The sequence below is a fragment of the Rhamphochromis sp. 'chilingali' genome (genome assembly GCF_963969265.1).
Source record: "Rhamphochromis sp. 'chilingali' genome assembly, chromosome: 17".
In the NCBI taxonomy this organism is placed as follows: Eukaryota; Metazoa; Chordata; class Actinopteri; order Cichliformes; family Cichlidae; genus Rhamphochromis; species Rhamphochromis sp. 'chilingali'.
This window is the reverse complement of record NC_137944.1, coordinates 14,866,376-14,880,364: the sequence shown is the minus strand read 5'-3', so window position 1 is coordinate 14,880,364 and position 13,989 is coordinate 14,866,376. Positions and strand designations below refer to the sequence as shown.

The 13,989-nt window shown below is 40.7% G+C and overlaps 1 protein-coding gene across 1 annotated transcript in view; it reads right to left on the bottom strand.

Annotated features, from left to right (window-relative positions):
- Nucleotides 1–3,053: 3,053 nt before the first annotated feature.
- The window catches only part of hibadha (3-hydroxyisobutyrate dehydrogenase a), a 22,254-nt gene continuing 11,318 nt past the window's right edge, over nucleotides 3,054–13,989 (bottom strand). Inside the window, exons 5-8 of the mRNA XM_080863169.1 lie at nucleotides 12,270–12,403; nucleotides 9,806–9,882; nucleotides 4,782–4,938; nucleotides 3,054–4,405 (exon numbers count right to left, since the gene is read on the bottom strand). Coding sequence (XP_080719295.1) covers nucleotides 4,247–4,405; nucleotides 4,782–4,938; nucleotides 9,806–9,882; nucleotides 12,270–12,403 — 527 coding nt within the window. The 3' untranslated portion in view covers nucleotides 3,054–4,246. The remainder of the gene's footprint in view (nucleotides 4,406–4,781; nucleotides 4,939–9,805; nucleotides 9,883–12,269; nucleotides 12,404–13,989) is intronic.

Genomic DNA, 13,989 nt, shown 5'->3' with positions numbered 1-13,989 from the left:
GCTGACCCGCTGTCTGAAATGGAATTATCTTCACTAATGAACCTAAACGGAGTCAGTGACTCAAAATGGGGGAATGATGTCTACAAAACAGGAAGAAGACGTGTGGGTGTCGAGTTGATGTGCAGACGCTGTGGGTGTGGATATGAACCAGGGCTAAATGGCCTGAATATTATTGGTGGGTTCATGTAAAAGATATCAAGACCACATTACTACGCAGCGAGACAGTGGCTGGCTTGTTACACACCACTGGGCGAGCTGTAATACCTGCTAGATTTCAGCCACTAATTTAGCCGCATGCCACTTAACGTGCGTTTGATATGAATCACGGGGTGCTTAGCCTCGCCCCTCCTTCCCTGCCCCATGACCCCACCACTCTTACTTCCTTAAAGAGCAAGTCGTTAAACAGCAGAGAGGATCCACCCGCCGTTATAATGGGGAAATAATGAACGCTGTTGCCTCAGGTATTTATCACAGCCGCAACTCTCAGTGCCGAGGCTGTTTTAATCTCCAAATGGCAGAGGGGGGGGGGGGGGATTAACCAGGTGGGAAATTAACCAGAAGCAGATACTAGAGTGATAGAGCGAGGCAAAAATTAATTATCTGTGTATAATATGCACAACTTTAATTTCTAAATTAGTTTAGCTCAGGTTGATTTAGGTTTCCTTGTAGAATAACCCCTCCAAAATAAATCACTTTGGTGTTGTAAGACTGACATATTTGTACAGTCAAAACCTATGCATCAAACGCTGAACTCTTGCTGACACTTTAGTGTTGTATGCTGGTGTTGAGACAGTCTGTGTGGTGTGTCTAGTGTCCCACCACTGGCTGCCCAGCCGAGAGGGTGAGGCCCTCCGGCTCAGACCGGCTGGCTCGAGACTTGGTCGGTCCCTCAGTCGTTCGCGTCCCCTTCAGACGTCAGCACAGGCCGGTCTCACCACGGCTCCTTTACTGCCTGCTTTCATGTGTCCTTTAATGAGGAAACCGCCGGCTCAGCAGCCTGCTATAAAACACAGGCGAATTAAAACACCCAAATATGAATCAGCTAAGCTGCCTAATTCAGCAGGCCAAGCCAGAGGCGTAGCTCTGCTTAAGGGAGACCTCAGGAAGACCAGATCCTATTGTCTGCAGAGGCCAAGGTGCAAAATCCTGATGGAGAAAAGACCCTGAAAAATAGAAGAGATAACAAGGGATTCTTAACCTAAAGCTCTGAGCACCTCAACTCTATTACAATCAGATGAAGTTAATCTTCAAAGCACGCAGCCGAAGCAAGTGCATAACTTCCCAAGGAACAATAACAGAGTGAGTCACAAGCCCACAACACAACTCCTGCCACCAACGGCTCGCCACAGTCTGCTAGAGTTGCGGCTGCCACTTAGACAACAGCAGCTCCATAAAACGTTGAAGAAACATCAACCCTAAAAAAAAGAGAGGGAGAAATAAAACAAAACCACACTTGTTTTTTTCCTCCCATTTCATTGTAATGATGGAAATAAGGGCATCATTCTGAGATTAGTGCTGCTATTTCTCCCCGGCTGGCTATAAGCGTTATACGAGTGCCTGTTGAAGAGATTTTGAAGGAATAATGCAACAACAACCCACTGAGGAGAAGGATGACAGGATCATATGCTGATTTTCCAACATTAAGAGGTATAAAACTAGTGAAACAGGATCTAAGACATGAAACCAGAAGGTTGATGATACGGTTTTTTTCTGTTACATAATCTTTGTTCCTTTTTTTTTTTTTTTTTTAAATGAATGCAAGTGTGCGCTAGAAGGCTTTAGGATGTATACAACATATGACCTCCAAGAAGAGACCCCATTTACAGGTTGAGAGAAAAAACAAGTCCGAGTTAACCCTTTCCTTGAAACACTGACAGGCTGTGTATGATGTCATAAGGAATACTAGCATAAATAAGAAGACCTGAGCCAACAAGTTGAGCCAACTCACACCACACCCATCTTCAAACTCTCTCATTTTTATGTCAACATCATACCTGCATACCTGTGATATAGTGTGCTGACGGACATGTAGACACTTTCTAAAGTACTCAAAACTGCCACTGTGGTAGTTCCTGCTACAGTACAGCGCCAAATCACTTGCCTCAAGGCAAGGTAGACCCTACAATAATACATAGAGAGAAAAACCCAACAATCATATGACCCCCTATGAGCAAGCACTTTGGCGACAATGGGAAGGAAAATCTCCCTTTTAACAGGAAGAAACCTCCGGCAGAACCAGGCTCAGGGCCATCTGCCACGACTGGTTGGGGTAAGAGAAGGAAAAGAGAGACAGAGATTAATAACAGGTACAATTCAATGCAGAGAGGTCTATGAACACATAGTGAGTTAGAAAGGTGACTGGAAAGGAAAAACTCATTGCATCATGGGAATCCCCCGGCAGCCTACATCTATTGCAGCATAACTAAGGGAGGATTCAGGGTCACCTGGTCCAGCCCTAACTATACTTTAGCAAAAAGGAAAATTTTAGGCCTAATCTTAAAAGTAGAGATAGTGTCTGTCTCCTGAATTCAAACTGGAAGCTGGTTCCATAGAAGAGGGGCCTGAAAACTGAAGGCTCTGCTTCCCATTCTACTTTTAAATACTCTAGGAACAACAAGTAAGCCTGCAGTGCGAGAGCGAAGTGCTCTAATTGGGTGATATGGTACTACAAGGTCATTAAGATAAGATGGGGCCTGAGAATTAGAGTCAAGAGTTAGCCCTGGCTGCTCCAGACTGGAGCAGATATTGAGTTTCAAGCTGGTCTTCAGCTTTGAGTGCTTTAGTAGAGCAGAAAACCCCAATATAAGAACTAACATGGTAAATGGACTAGAGTTAGTGGGACAGTCAAGAATTTTAAGAGTATCTCTGGTTATCAGGTAATATTACATCTGAGCTTCTTTCTTAGTGTAAAAATGCTATATTCAATAAAATAATAACAGGAATGCCTATTTTCATAGTTTGTGCATGTCAGTCATCTCAAAATGAAGCTAGCCATTTGAGCTTTGATCTAGTTTAATAAAACAAAAATAAAAATAAAAATGATGTTACAAGAAAATACAAACACTGAATACATGGAACAGCTTTTATTTTAGGCTACAGTGTGACTGGATCTGTTTCACAGTGCAAAGACAAACTGTAGACTTATAATGAATTTTACTACAAAAAAATGGCAGTCCATTCAGATTCCTCTTCAGTGCTACACAACAATATGAATTATGCACAGAGCAGGATGAATCATTCCTCTCTGACTTTACACAGATTGTCATACACGCATAGAGGGAGAGAGAGGAGAAATATGGACTGAAGAAGGTGCTTGACAGAACATTTTGCAGTGATTAGAAAACGTTTTAACAGCACTGGTCAAAAAAATAATACTTCATTGGCTCAATAAGCAGATAGAGAAAAGCAGTAACATTAAAGAGATTCTGTGACTGTATCAAAACAGCCCAGCACATCGCACTGCGATGCACATGGTGCAAAAATAACCAGATATTTATCTCACAGAATAGTAGAGCAAAACTGGTCGATAAAGTGAGGAAATACTTGAATGGTGTACCACAGAAGATTTACTGCAACTTTAGTGAACTCATGAGGTAAAACAAAAATGAATTAAATGCAGTACTGAATAATGAAAGGAGAAATAAAATGTCAAAAAAACAAAAAAGTAACAAACTCAGTAAACTTTGAACAAAAAAGAGTGGCTTATTTTTGTAACCTTAAACGTAGTGCTGGTATGTGGGTATTGTAAGTATGAAGTAACCTCTTCATGCTCTTCAATTAAATTTCAATTATTATGTGAATCTATACCATTTTTTTTTACCTTTATAGTTTAATATAAACAGGCTGAGGTAACTTGGGTAATAGGGTAACAGTCAAACAGCACAAATCCCCACAAAACAAAACCAAAAAGAACATAATCATGCTTTTACATTAATTCAGTTATTACTTATTACCCTGAAAACCACATATACTTTTCACTGTTACATGTAAGCCTAATCGGAGTCAGTTTTATGATTTCCTTCATATAGACAGAGGAGGATAAAGTGAAAATATGATTTAGCTAATGTAATGAGGGGACATGGGTCGAAATGGTATGAAAACTGGGTAGCAGGTCTGTGCTCGACTGCAAGGCCTTAGCATCTCCTGAGCATACTGGGATAAGGGGCACAGGGGTGTGTGCAGCTCTGGTGTGTGTTTATGTGTGTTTGTGTATTGTAACAGCAGAGTCAGTGTGCTCCCCTTGCATTCATTGTCCGTCCTCCTCACGCAGAAACTGGAACACGGATGAGAAATCCTTATTAGCGTAGCCGCGAGAGCACATGACTCGGTAGATCTGGTGAGCGAGGGAACCCAGAGGGACAGGTGTCTTGGTGTTGGTGGCAGTGTTTTGCGCCAAACCAAGATCCTTTAAGCACAGACATGAGAAGAGAGGGACAAGCAGTCAGAAAAAGTGACAGGTGCAAACAGATCCTATGAACAGCTCAAGAAAACCGGTTTTCAGAAACATCTTTATTTTAGTGTGTAGGATATGAAGAAATGTCTGCCTCATTAGATGATGAGCACATACTGGATTTAAAAAAAATATTCTTGACAATTCTCTTCCTGTTAAAAGGGGGATTCTTCGTCCCCACTGTACCCAAAAACCCAAGAATTCTCTATACAGATTCTTGGATTTCAGAACACTTTCATTATCAGTTTATGTATTGATAAGATGAACTGATTATTAAACACATCAGACATTAAGAATCACAAATAATACAACCAGAACACAAGCTTAGTACCTTTGCCATTAGTGTGGTTCCAAAGCCGCCCTGGTAGTTGTTGGCAGAGGGAACTCCCTCCATTACTCCAGGGACAGGGTTGTACGTGTCGCTGGACCAGCAACGACCTGAGGACATATTTAGGATTTTTGCCAACAGCTTGGGATCCAAACCCAGTCTGCAAAAAGAAGAAAATAGAGTTAAATAAGTTCTGTCTTTGACACATGTGAAATAGTTTTATTTGTCTGAAGGTGTACAACACTAAATTACATTGCAACTAAATTACAGTTTTAACAATTCTAGCTGTTAATAATAATTAAAAATTTTTTTGCATATACTATTATATATTGTACATATATTTATTAGTTTCAGATTTAGCCATTCGTATATATTTTGCCTGTTTATGTTATTGTATTTTGCACAACTCTGTTGCTTGTGAAGCTCGCACACAAGAATTTCACTCGCATGTGCTGTACCAATGTACCTGCACATGTGATGTGACAATAAAAGTGATTTGATTTGATTTAATAGCCCAAATAACACCAAATATGGTGGTTTTAAAGAAACCTAAAATATCATACTACTATTACAACATGTTTCAGACAAAAAAAAGTCAGAAAATTACTTTACTTTCAAACTTTTAGCATCTTAGAATGACATGGAGAGGAAAACTTTAAAAAATGGTAGGCACAAACAAGGAAAGAGGAGTTATGCAAAATATAGGGAGGAAATGGGACAGAGTTGGGTTGAAGAGGACCAGTGGGACATAAGAAATGTGGCAAAAGGTGGGTGTGGGGGTGCCTGGTGATTGTAGTGACCCCCAATGAACCTTATGCCTCACTGTGACCATTCCTCAGTGTTAATGGCTGAAGGCTTTGTAATGCCGGCTAATGCAGTATTGATGTTTACCACTACATCTATCCTTCATCCCTCTTTCAAGAAAGTGGAGGAGGAGAAGTGGTTAAGCAGCACAGGGGAGCCATAAACCTCGCTGTCACACACAGAGGCACATTCTTAGCTCTGCTGCCCCATTTTGCAGCAACCTACTTTCATATGCAAGAGGACAAACCTCCGGACTATGATAAGAAGTAACCAAAGGCACATGAGACAAAGAAAGAGACTGAGGGTAGACAGACAGAAGCAATGAGTGAAACCGAGCAGGGAGGGTGTAACGACGGCGTCTGTGTCGACCGTTCAACATGCCATATTAATGGTTTTAAGGCCAGTATAAAGCTGACCACATCAAGTCCTGGCTGCCTCAGTTTACTGTTACTTACAGGCCTGTAACTCTATTCTGCTCTCAATATGACTATTAAACTATCATAGGTCTTTAAGGCCAGCACCCTCCCTCCTTCCCTCTCTCCACCTGGCTCTCATTCTGCCATTACTGCTGCAGTTTTATTAGCTGTCTACTAACTAATTAAGAAAAGGAATTGCATTTACACTCTCTCCATGTCTCGCCCTCCCCCTTTCCTCTCCCCTTCATCTCTTATGTGTCCGCTCAGACTCCCTAATTTTTTAACAAACAGTTTTGGAAGTGTGGCATGAGTGGTTCTGCACGCGCTGGGTTTTTTCTTCTTCTTCTTTTTTAATGGTAGTCTAGCTCATGATAGCTTTCTTAGTTTATGTCTGTAAGCATCCCTTGCCATCCTGCTTCCCCTCTACCCTTCCTCCCTCTTCCATGCTGACACCTTCCTGTCTAAGGACTCATGGGGACATATGTTTGACATCGCACAAGCCTCCCCCCCCCCCACACACACACACACACACACAAGCAAGCAGCCCCTCCCTGTGTTCTGGGTCAGCAGCTGAAAAGGTTACTGGCTGAGCTACAATAAAGCGCGTCCGAGCGCGCAGATCGTTTGTTATAGCGGCCATAGACGCTGACGGGGAGCTGTTGTCCTCTGTTAACGATAAATCAATGAAGTTCCCCTCTTGCTCCCATCACAGAGACACACACGACAAACTGTTCGCACACACTCATACTCAGCTGCGGTTATTAGCTGACGCAGTGGTGTTGTTCCTCGCCTGCGGTAATTTGCGTGGAGAAGAGGACATGTCACGCTTTAACAAGATTGACATGGATAATCAGACATGAACGGTGTTGCTGTGTAATGCTGGTGCAGATAAAAATAAAATAAAATTAAGAAAAAAAAAAAACAGTAAGAGAGATGGTGCTGAAGATTCAAACGAGAGGGGAGGGTGTTTATGTCCTGGGAGCTCTAGCAGGTGGAGTTCATTTGCAGCACTGATATTAACCGTCTCTTTCATTATGATTAGCTTCTCGATCTCATCAGATGCCACAAGAGAGGAAGCCCAGCCTCTTCCCCATTTAATATATCATTAAAGAGCTAACGAGCACATACACACACACACACACACACAAGCACTTACTATTCCATTTATAGAGGCAACAAGCGCGTTTATCACGCGAGTTTAATCTTCATCTGAACATATGCTCACGATTCATCTCAACTATAGAGAGAGGAAGGGAACGATGTGTTTGTGCTCATGTATGTTGTGGTGAACCTATTTCTGTCTCTCTGCTAAAAGGGTCTTGTTATAAACTCTGATTTGCCTGTTGTCCTCCCCATAAAAAGAACAAAGGAGCAAATATGTATGCTCCTACTTGGGCATCGGCAACTGCGTATTTGTACGCATGAATGGGCGCAGACACACAGGTTTGCAAGGTGAACTGTAAAAGTGTCATATGAGCGTCACATGGGCCAGTCGTCTCTACTCTTATCTTCATATGTATCATTAAAATCACTGCTGCTCCTCTCCACTGCTCTATGATACTCTCTGCAGCTTTTCATCCTTCTTTTACTGACTGCTTGGCTGCTTTCAAATATTACAGCAGCCCCCCCCCCCCCAAAAAAAAGAAAGAAAAAAATGGATTAAAATAATAAAATAAAGAATGTAAAGCAAATATGGATGGGAAGCAAAAGCTAAAAGCAAGGAATTGAAAATACATAGAAAGAAACGGTCTGCATGGGAGAGTGTGTTTGAGTGTGTGAGTGTGTGCGTGTGCTGATAATTGTCATGCGTGGCCATTCCTTGCACTAAGAGAACGTCACGCTCTGCTGGAGACGGCCCAAGCTTCCATCTGAGATCAACAAATTAGCTCCATGAACAGAACTCTCTGTGTGTGTGTGTGTGTGTGTGTGTGTGTGTGTGTGTGTGTGTGTGTGTGTGTGTGTGTGTGTGTGTGTGTGTGTGTGTGTGTGTTTCCTTACCTGTACATGCAGGCAGACACACACACACACACACACACACACACACACACACACACACACACACACACACACACACACACACACACAAAAGAAAGGGCAGCTCTATCAGGCCCAAGTCCAACATGATAAAATGTTATTGCCGTTTTCCTGCAAATTGCCTGTGAGTGCTTAGCCTCCTTTGTCTTGAATTGTGTCGGTGTGTGTGTCTGCACACATGCACCAAAGAGAGCGTTCTTTCTGCATAAGAGGCTGGGCCGCAATGCAGCATGGGAGATTTACGGGTGTGGGCTCCCTCTAAACGATGACAGTCTTTGTCAAGCCCTCTAATAAAGCCCCAGAGATTGGCTAGCAAGAAGAGGGGGAAACTGAAACACACACAGACACACACACAGACACACACACACAAAATGGAATCAAGACTGAATATGGGTCAGTCTTGAAAAGATATGAAGATAATTCACAGTCAAAGTGAAGAGATGCGGTAGTTAGTATTCCTATTTTTGTTATAGGAATACATTATAATGATGTGAATTGTGAGAAGTTGTAGTGGTAGAAAACTGCTGCCTTCAGTATATCTGGATGTAAATTTGTGTGTCTGTGTGTGTGTGCTTCAGAGACAGTGTGGCAATGTGTAAATCTGCGTTGCTCCCTTAATGCCTCCATATTTCAGAGGCCTAGTGAGGGGATTTATGTTCGACTGCTCATGCCAATTTTCCTCCTCTGTCTCAGCACAGATAAATCAGTCGCACTAACACAGCTGCACTGTGCAAAGAGGAATTCATGGACGCTCATGAACACCCGTGCAGAAAACTCGATGCAAATACCATTTTACACTGTAAAGGCCGTAAAATCGCATTATAGCCAGAGAGTAAACAGAAGAAACAGTCCATTATTGACAAGGAAAATACATAAATAGAACAGAATATAAAATCTGAAGAGTATAAAATCTATAAAAACTGATGTATAAGCTTCCTGTATGCAAGCCGCACTTAAAAATTCTACAGACCAAAACAAAGTATGGGTGCTGTGGTGCATTTTAAGTCCTCACATGATTTCTAGTGCTATAAGATTGCAGTGCAATCCACCGGACTTCACCTCCCATCATCCTCAGCTTCCTGGCCAAAGAAGCTTTGTGTCACGAGGAGGAATCATGAATGATGGGTTTTCTAGGTGGTGTTCAGTAGCAGAGGTGTGGCAGGATTCTGGTGAGAGCTCAATCAGCAAATGTAAATCAGACAATGTGGCTCCACCCCCTCATCCATCTCTCTTTAGCAGAGGCGGCTCTGACTTGGGGCAGGGCTGACCCCTTCACACTCCCATAAACTACACACACACACACACACACACACACACACACACACACACACACACACACACACACACACACACACACACACACACACACACACACACACACACACACACACACACACACACACACACGTTTCTAAACCTGTATTGTAGTAGTAAATTACAGTTACAGCTACATCGCTGGCGTAGTAATTGACCTTACTGTGACAACTATATCTAACAGCAATAATAGCAGCGTTAATGTGTGGCTAAAAGGTAGTAACCTCAAAATATGTCCTTGTAATTTCACTGTACTTGTTCTTTCGTTTTTGCAAATTCATCAACAACAATAAGGAAATCTGGATCTGGATGTACTAAATCCCTGTACACCTATGTACAGCTGTGTTAGTGCTACCCACAGACAGCTATCTCTACACTAATCATTCCCATGTAAATGAATCCACTGATCATACACTTCCTTATTATTTTATCTTTTAGCAGAGCATTTGCTTACAGTACCTGATACCAAGGTTCATGGTCTCCGCGGTCCCAATCATCCCAATCGCAAGCAGCATATTGTTGCAGATTTTAGCTGCCTATAAGGGTGTGAAAGAAAGATTTTTATAAAGGAATTATTATGTAAATGATGAAGTCTGCAAAACAAAATATAACACACAACAGTAAATCTCAGATAATCTGACTCTGGAATAGACGAGTGAAACACTTCAATGGCCACTAATGCTTAAATGCTACATTTTTAATGGTCATCTTTGAAGTAATGGGATCATTTCAATTATTTTAAGACTTATTTTTAAGAAAATGCAACGTATTATATCATTTTAGATGTTTTTTTGGTCAAATCCAATCTGGCATTTCTTTTGTTATGGTTGATAACTAGGATAATAATAATAATGATTTGGTCCTGAAGGATTTTTTTCCCTCTCAACCATGGAAAGGATCCTGCCACAAACCAGCACTATTGTCCTCAGCGGATGTCCAGAGCTTCCTATGCTGCCAAGGTTACTAGCATGTTGTTTTTTCCCCTCAGAATGCATCAAGCTGTTGAGTTTCTCACTTCTATTGTTCTTGCCATCTCTCTGTAGGATTTGCAGTTTAAAGACGGTCTGTTTCACTTGCAATGACAGCTCCTAGATCCAACAACAGCTTCCAAATGGATGCGCCACACTTGGAATAATCTCCATACATGTAGCTAATGAAGAAATTCTGAAGTAGCCCACCTCTATCTACAAAACAGTTTTTAAGTGAATTATCCAATTATAAATGAGGCCCAACAATCTGGACTTCTAGCCCAATTTAGCCAATATAGCAAATTACCTTTTAACATGTAAACAAAAAATGTATTTCCATAATAGACTGATTCAGTGTTAATTTGAAGTTTGAGTAGACTTTATTTTGGTGGGTTTCCCAAGCCACAGACTTCATTTCGGTAAAACATGCAAATCCCATTGATATGCATGGGGCTTTGCTTTGGTATTAGGTCAATAAACAATTACTGTCACTTCATAAAGTGTCTCATGACCTGATGATGCTCACCCAGTCATCTTCTTAAGCCCACATTGCTTTGCAGGACTTTTTCTTGACTAATTGTTTGTATAGTGGCTTATTTCGATAACTATATTCATAATCAGAGGCTGCTTAGCATCACCAGGAAGATTTAAAAAAATTGCACTGATTGTGAAAATATGTAGTATAACGAATGTAGAATGTGCAAGTAAAGAAACTTTAGTATGTAGACACTAAACATGAACAACACAGTTGTAAGGTGGCCATTTGGTGCTCAATTGAGCTGTCAAATGAACAAATATATATAATTGTGGGATTTGTATAAAATATTTGTATATGCCATATAGACACAACATCTTAGGAAATGTTTATGCAGAGTTTCATCAGGACTGGTCCACTCATCTAAGATGACATAGGGAATATACATACATTAGATCCTTTGGATAAATCATTATGAAAATAAATTACTGGAGGAATTGTAATAATATGGAAGAAGTCATGTTCTTATAAAACTATTTTATTAATGCTGCAGCATTTATGGGGTCAGATTGACTAAACAGTGGAAATTTGTGTTGAGAAAGGTTCTGGTCAAATTAGGTACAATTGTTTAAGGGCATTTTCCACCCATCAATATGTAAGAAAGAATTACAGCACGGTATTTCAAAATTGCATAGTCCAGCATGTTACAATATTATTACAAAGATTATTTGTAACAATACTGTAAGCAAGATGATGCTACATGCAGCAGAAACAACTGATACTTCTATAATTATAGGAGTTATCATGATTTCTTATGTGTGCATTCTAGCCTACATTTATTCTGTTTATAAAGTTGATAGAAGTTTTGTTGCTGGTGTTTTTGTTTGTTTGTTTGTTTGTTTGTTTGTTTTGTTTTCCTTTAAAGCAACATCAGAAATCTGGAGTAAACACTGTGTGCTGTCCATGGTCCTGAAATGTGAAACACAATTGGAAATCTGAATCTCGTTAAGTTTTTCAGGTAAGGTTTGTTTGGGATTTATGAAACATGAAATTAGAAGTTGATTTAAGTTGTGTTTGACTTCTGAAAAATGAACCAAAGCCAGTGGGTTGCAAAACTTTTTGGAAGAGCTATTATTTAAAGAGTTTTAATTGGAGGTTCTAAACAGTCTCCAATATACTCCGGCAAATATTATATGTACTGATAACTACATATTCTGGCAAAAAGCACAACATGAGTAGAAACTTACAAACCTCACTATATAGTTATCTGCTCAAATTTTGAAAGCTATTGTAAACATATATACGGAAAAAGACCAGACTTTCAAATGTCCACACTTTTCCATTGATAATTTTTTGCCTTGGTGTCCTATAATTTTGGCCATAGTGTCTTAGAAGTATTGGTTGAGGCATCAAATCTATGTCCCTGTGTGAAATGCTGTTTGTATTTATGCAGTCATTAAGTTTAGACATTCCTTATTACCTGTCCAGTGCCGACCTGTCCGCAGTAAATAACATTTGCTCCCATGCAGGTGAGCAACTCCTTTGCTGCGTTGTATTCCTCGACCACTCCGCCTACCATGAAGGTGAGTTTGGCCATGCTGGCAGCTCCAACACCTAAACACACCACATGCTGATATTAACATTAACTGATGTGAGCACATCACTAATAAGACACACACATTTCACATATTGATGTCTAGTCTTTAAAAGTTCAACGCATATGTGCAGACCTGCAAAACACATGAAATAGTTAATGAAAACTGGAACACAAAGTTCAGGTGTTGATACGTGTTGAACTAAAATATGTGAATTTTCCACACGAGACATAATATATCAGCCATATGACTGGTTTAACACTACCAACTGTGTCTAAAAGGTCAGCTGTGCTCTGTTCTCTGTGTGCATGTGTATGCCAAACTCTTAGTGGGACAGACGTGTTAAGTAGTGCTGTACCAGAGGGACAGAGGTATCTTTAAAAGCCGATTGTTGCCATCATCCACTGCACAACTCTCATGGGATCCCTTGGCTTTTGTCTTGTCACCCCTTCTCTTTCATATACACACACACACACGGACACACGAGCAGCTGTGCCTGAGGCCAGCCCCCTATCTCATGGGGGTATCATTGACAGGCGAGAGGGGTAATTAACTTTACACTTTATCATGTTCAATTAGGCGTCCCTCCCCGTGCCTGATGGCTTAAGGAGCGTGCCATGTTGTAGGAGGCAACCTCACCCCACTGACTCACAGCCCACCCTCTCCACAGGGTCCTTAATGCTGAAATAACCTCTTTTCAGAGTAGGCTGAATCCAGCCGGTCTGAGTCTCTTATGCAATGGCTCCTTTCCCTGTATGCTTCAGTGATTAGCCAGTGTCAGTTAAAGCTGATTATTATTAATATTTGTCTAAATAAACACACAAATATGCTTTTGGGACAGCCGAAATCACCAGATTATGAACCTGGAGGAACCCTCTGAACTTTACATTCAATTTCATTAGCTGTGTTGTTAAATGTACACATTAAAATAACTTGGTTAGGTTCAGCAAATGTTTTGATTAAATATTTCAAATTCACAGGAGTGAGACCCACTTCATTATCACCTCTACACTGGGCCAGTGCTAAAGGACATCTTTTGTATATGTCTGCAGTAACAATGACTTTGCATAGCTCAGAATGATGAAAGCTCTACCAGGGTAGATTTTAAAAAAACAACAACTCAAACCCAAAAAAACACTACCAACAAAAACACAATGAGAATAGAGCAGCACTAAAAAATACGTTATTATTTATTTTTCCTGTAAGAAAAAAAAAAACAAGAGGAAAGTGTAGAATGAGGATATGTAGTTTGACTGTCTTTTACGGGGGCCATCCACCCTTAATGAAAGCCTTAACAGTGAAAGCCTAATAATGTCGGTGTTAATAATTAAAAGGGAATTACTGGGGACAAAGCAGCTGAAATCTAATTGTTAGATGTCACTGCAGAGGCAAGGAAAGGAGAGGAAAGACAGGGTTTATAGTAAATTTCCATTGCTCAAATATCCCCCCCCCACCTTCTTTAATTGGCTGTGCTGTTGTCACATATATGATCATGCCACTACACTGTATGTGTGTGTCTGTGCATGTGTATTTCAGTGATGAGCTGTCAGAAGGTCATTAGGGCCACATAATGAAGCCCAAAGCCCATGCTGCAGCAGCTGCATA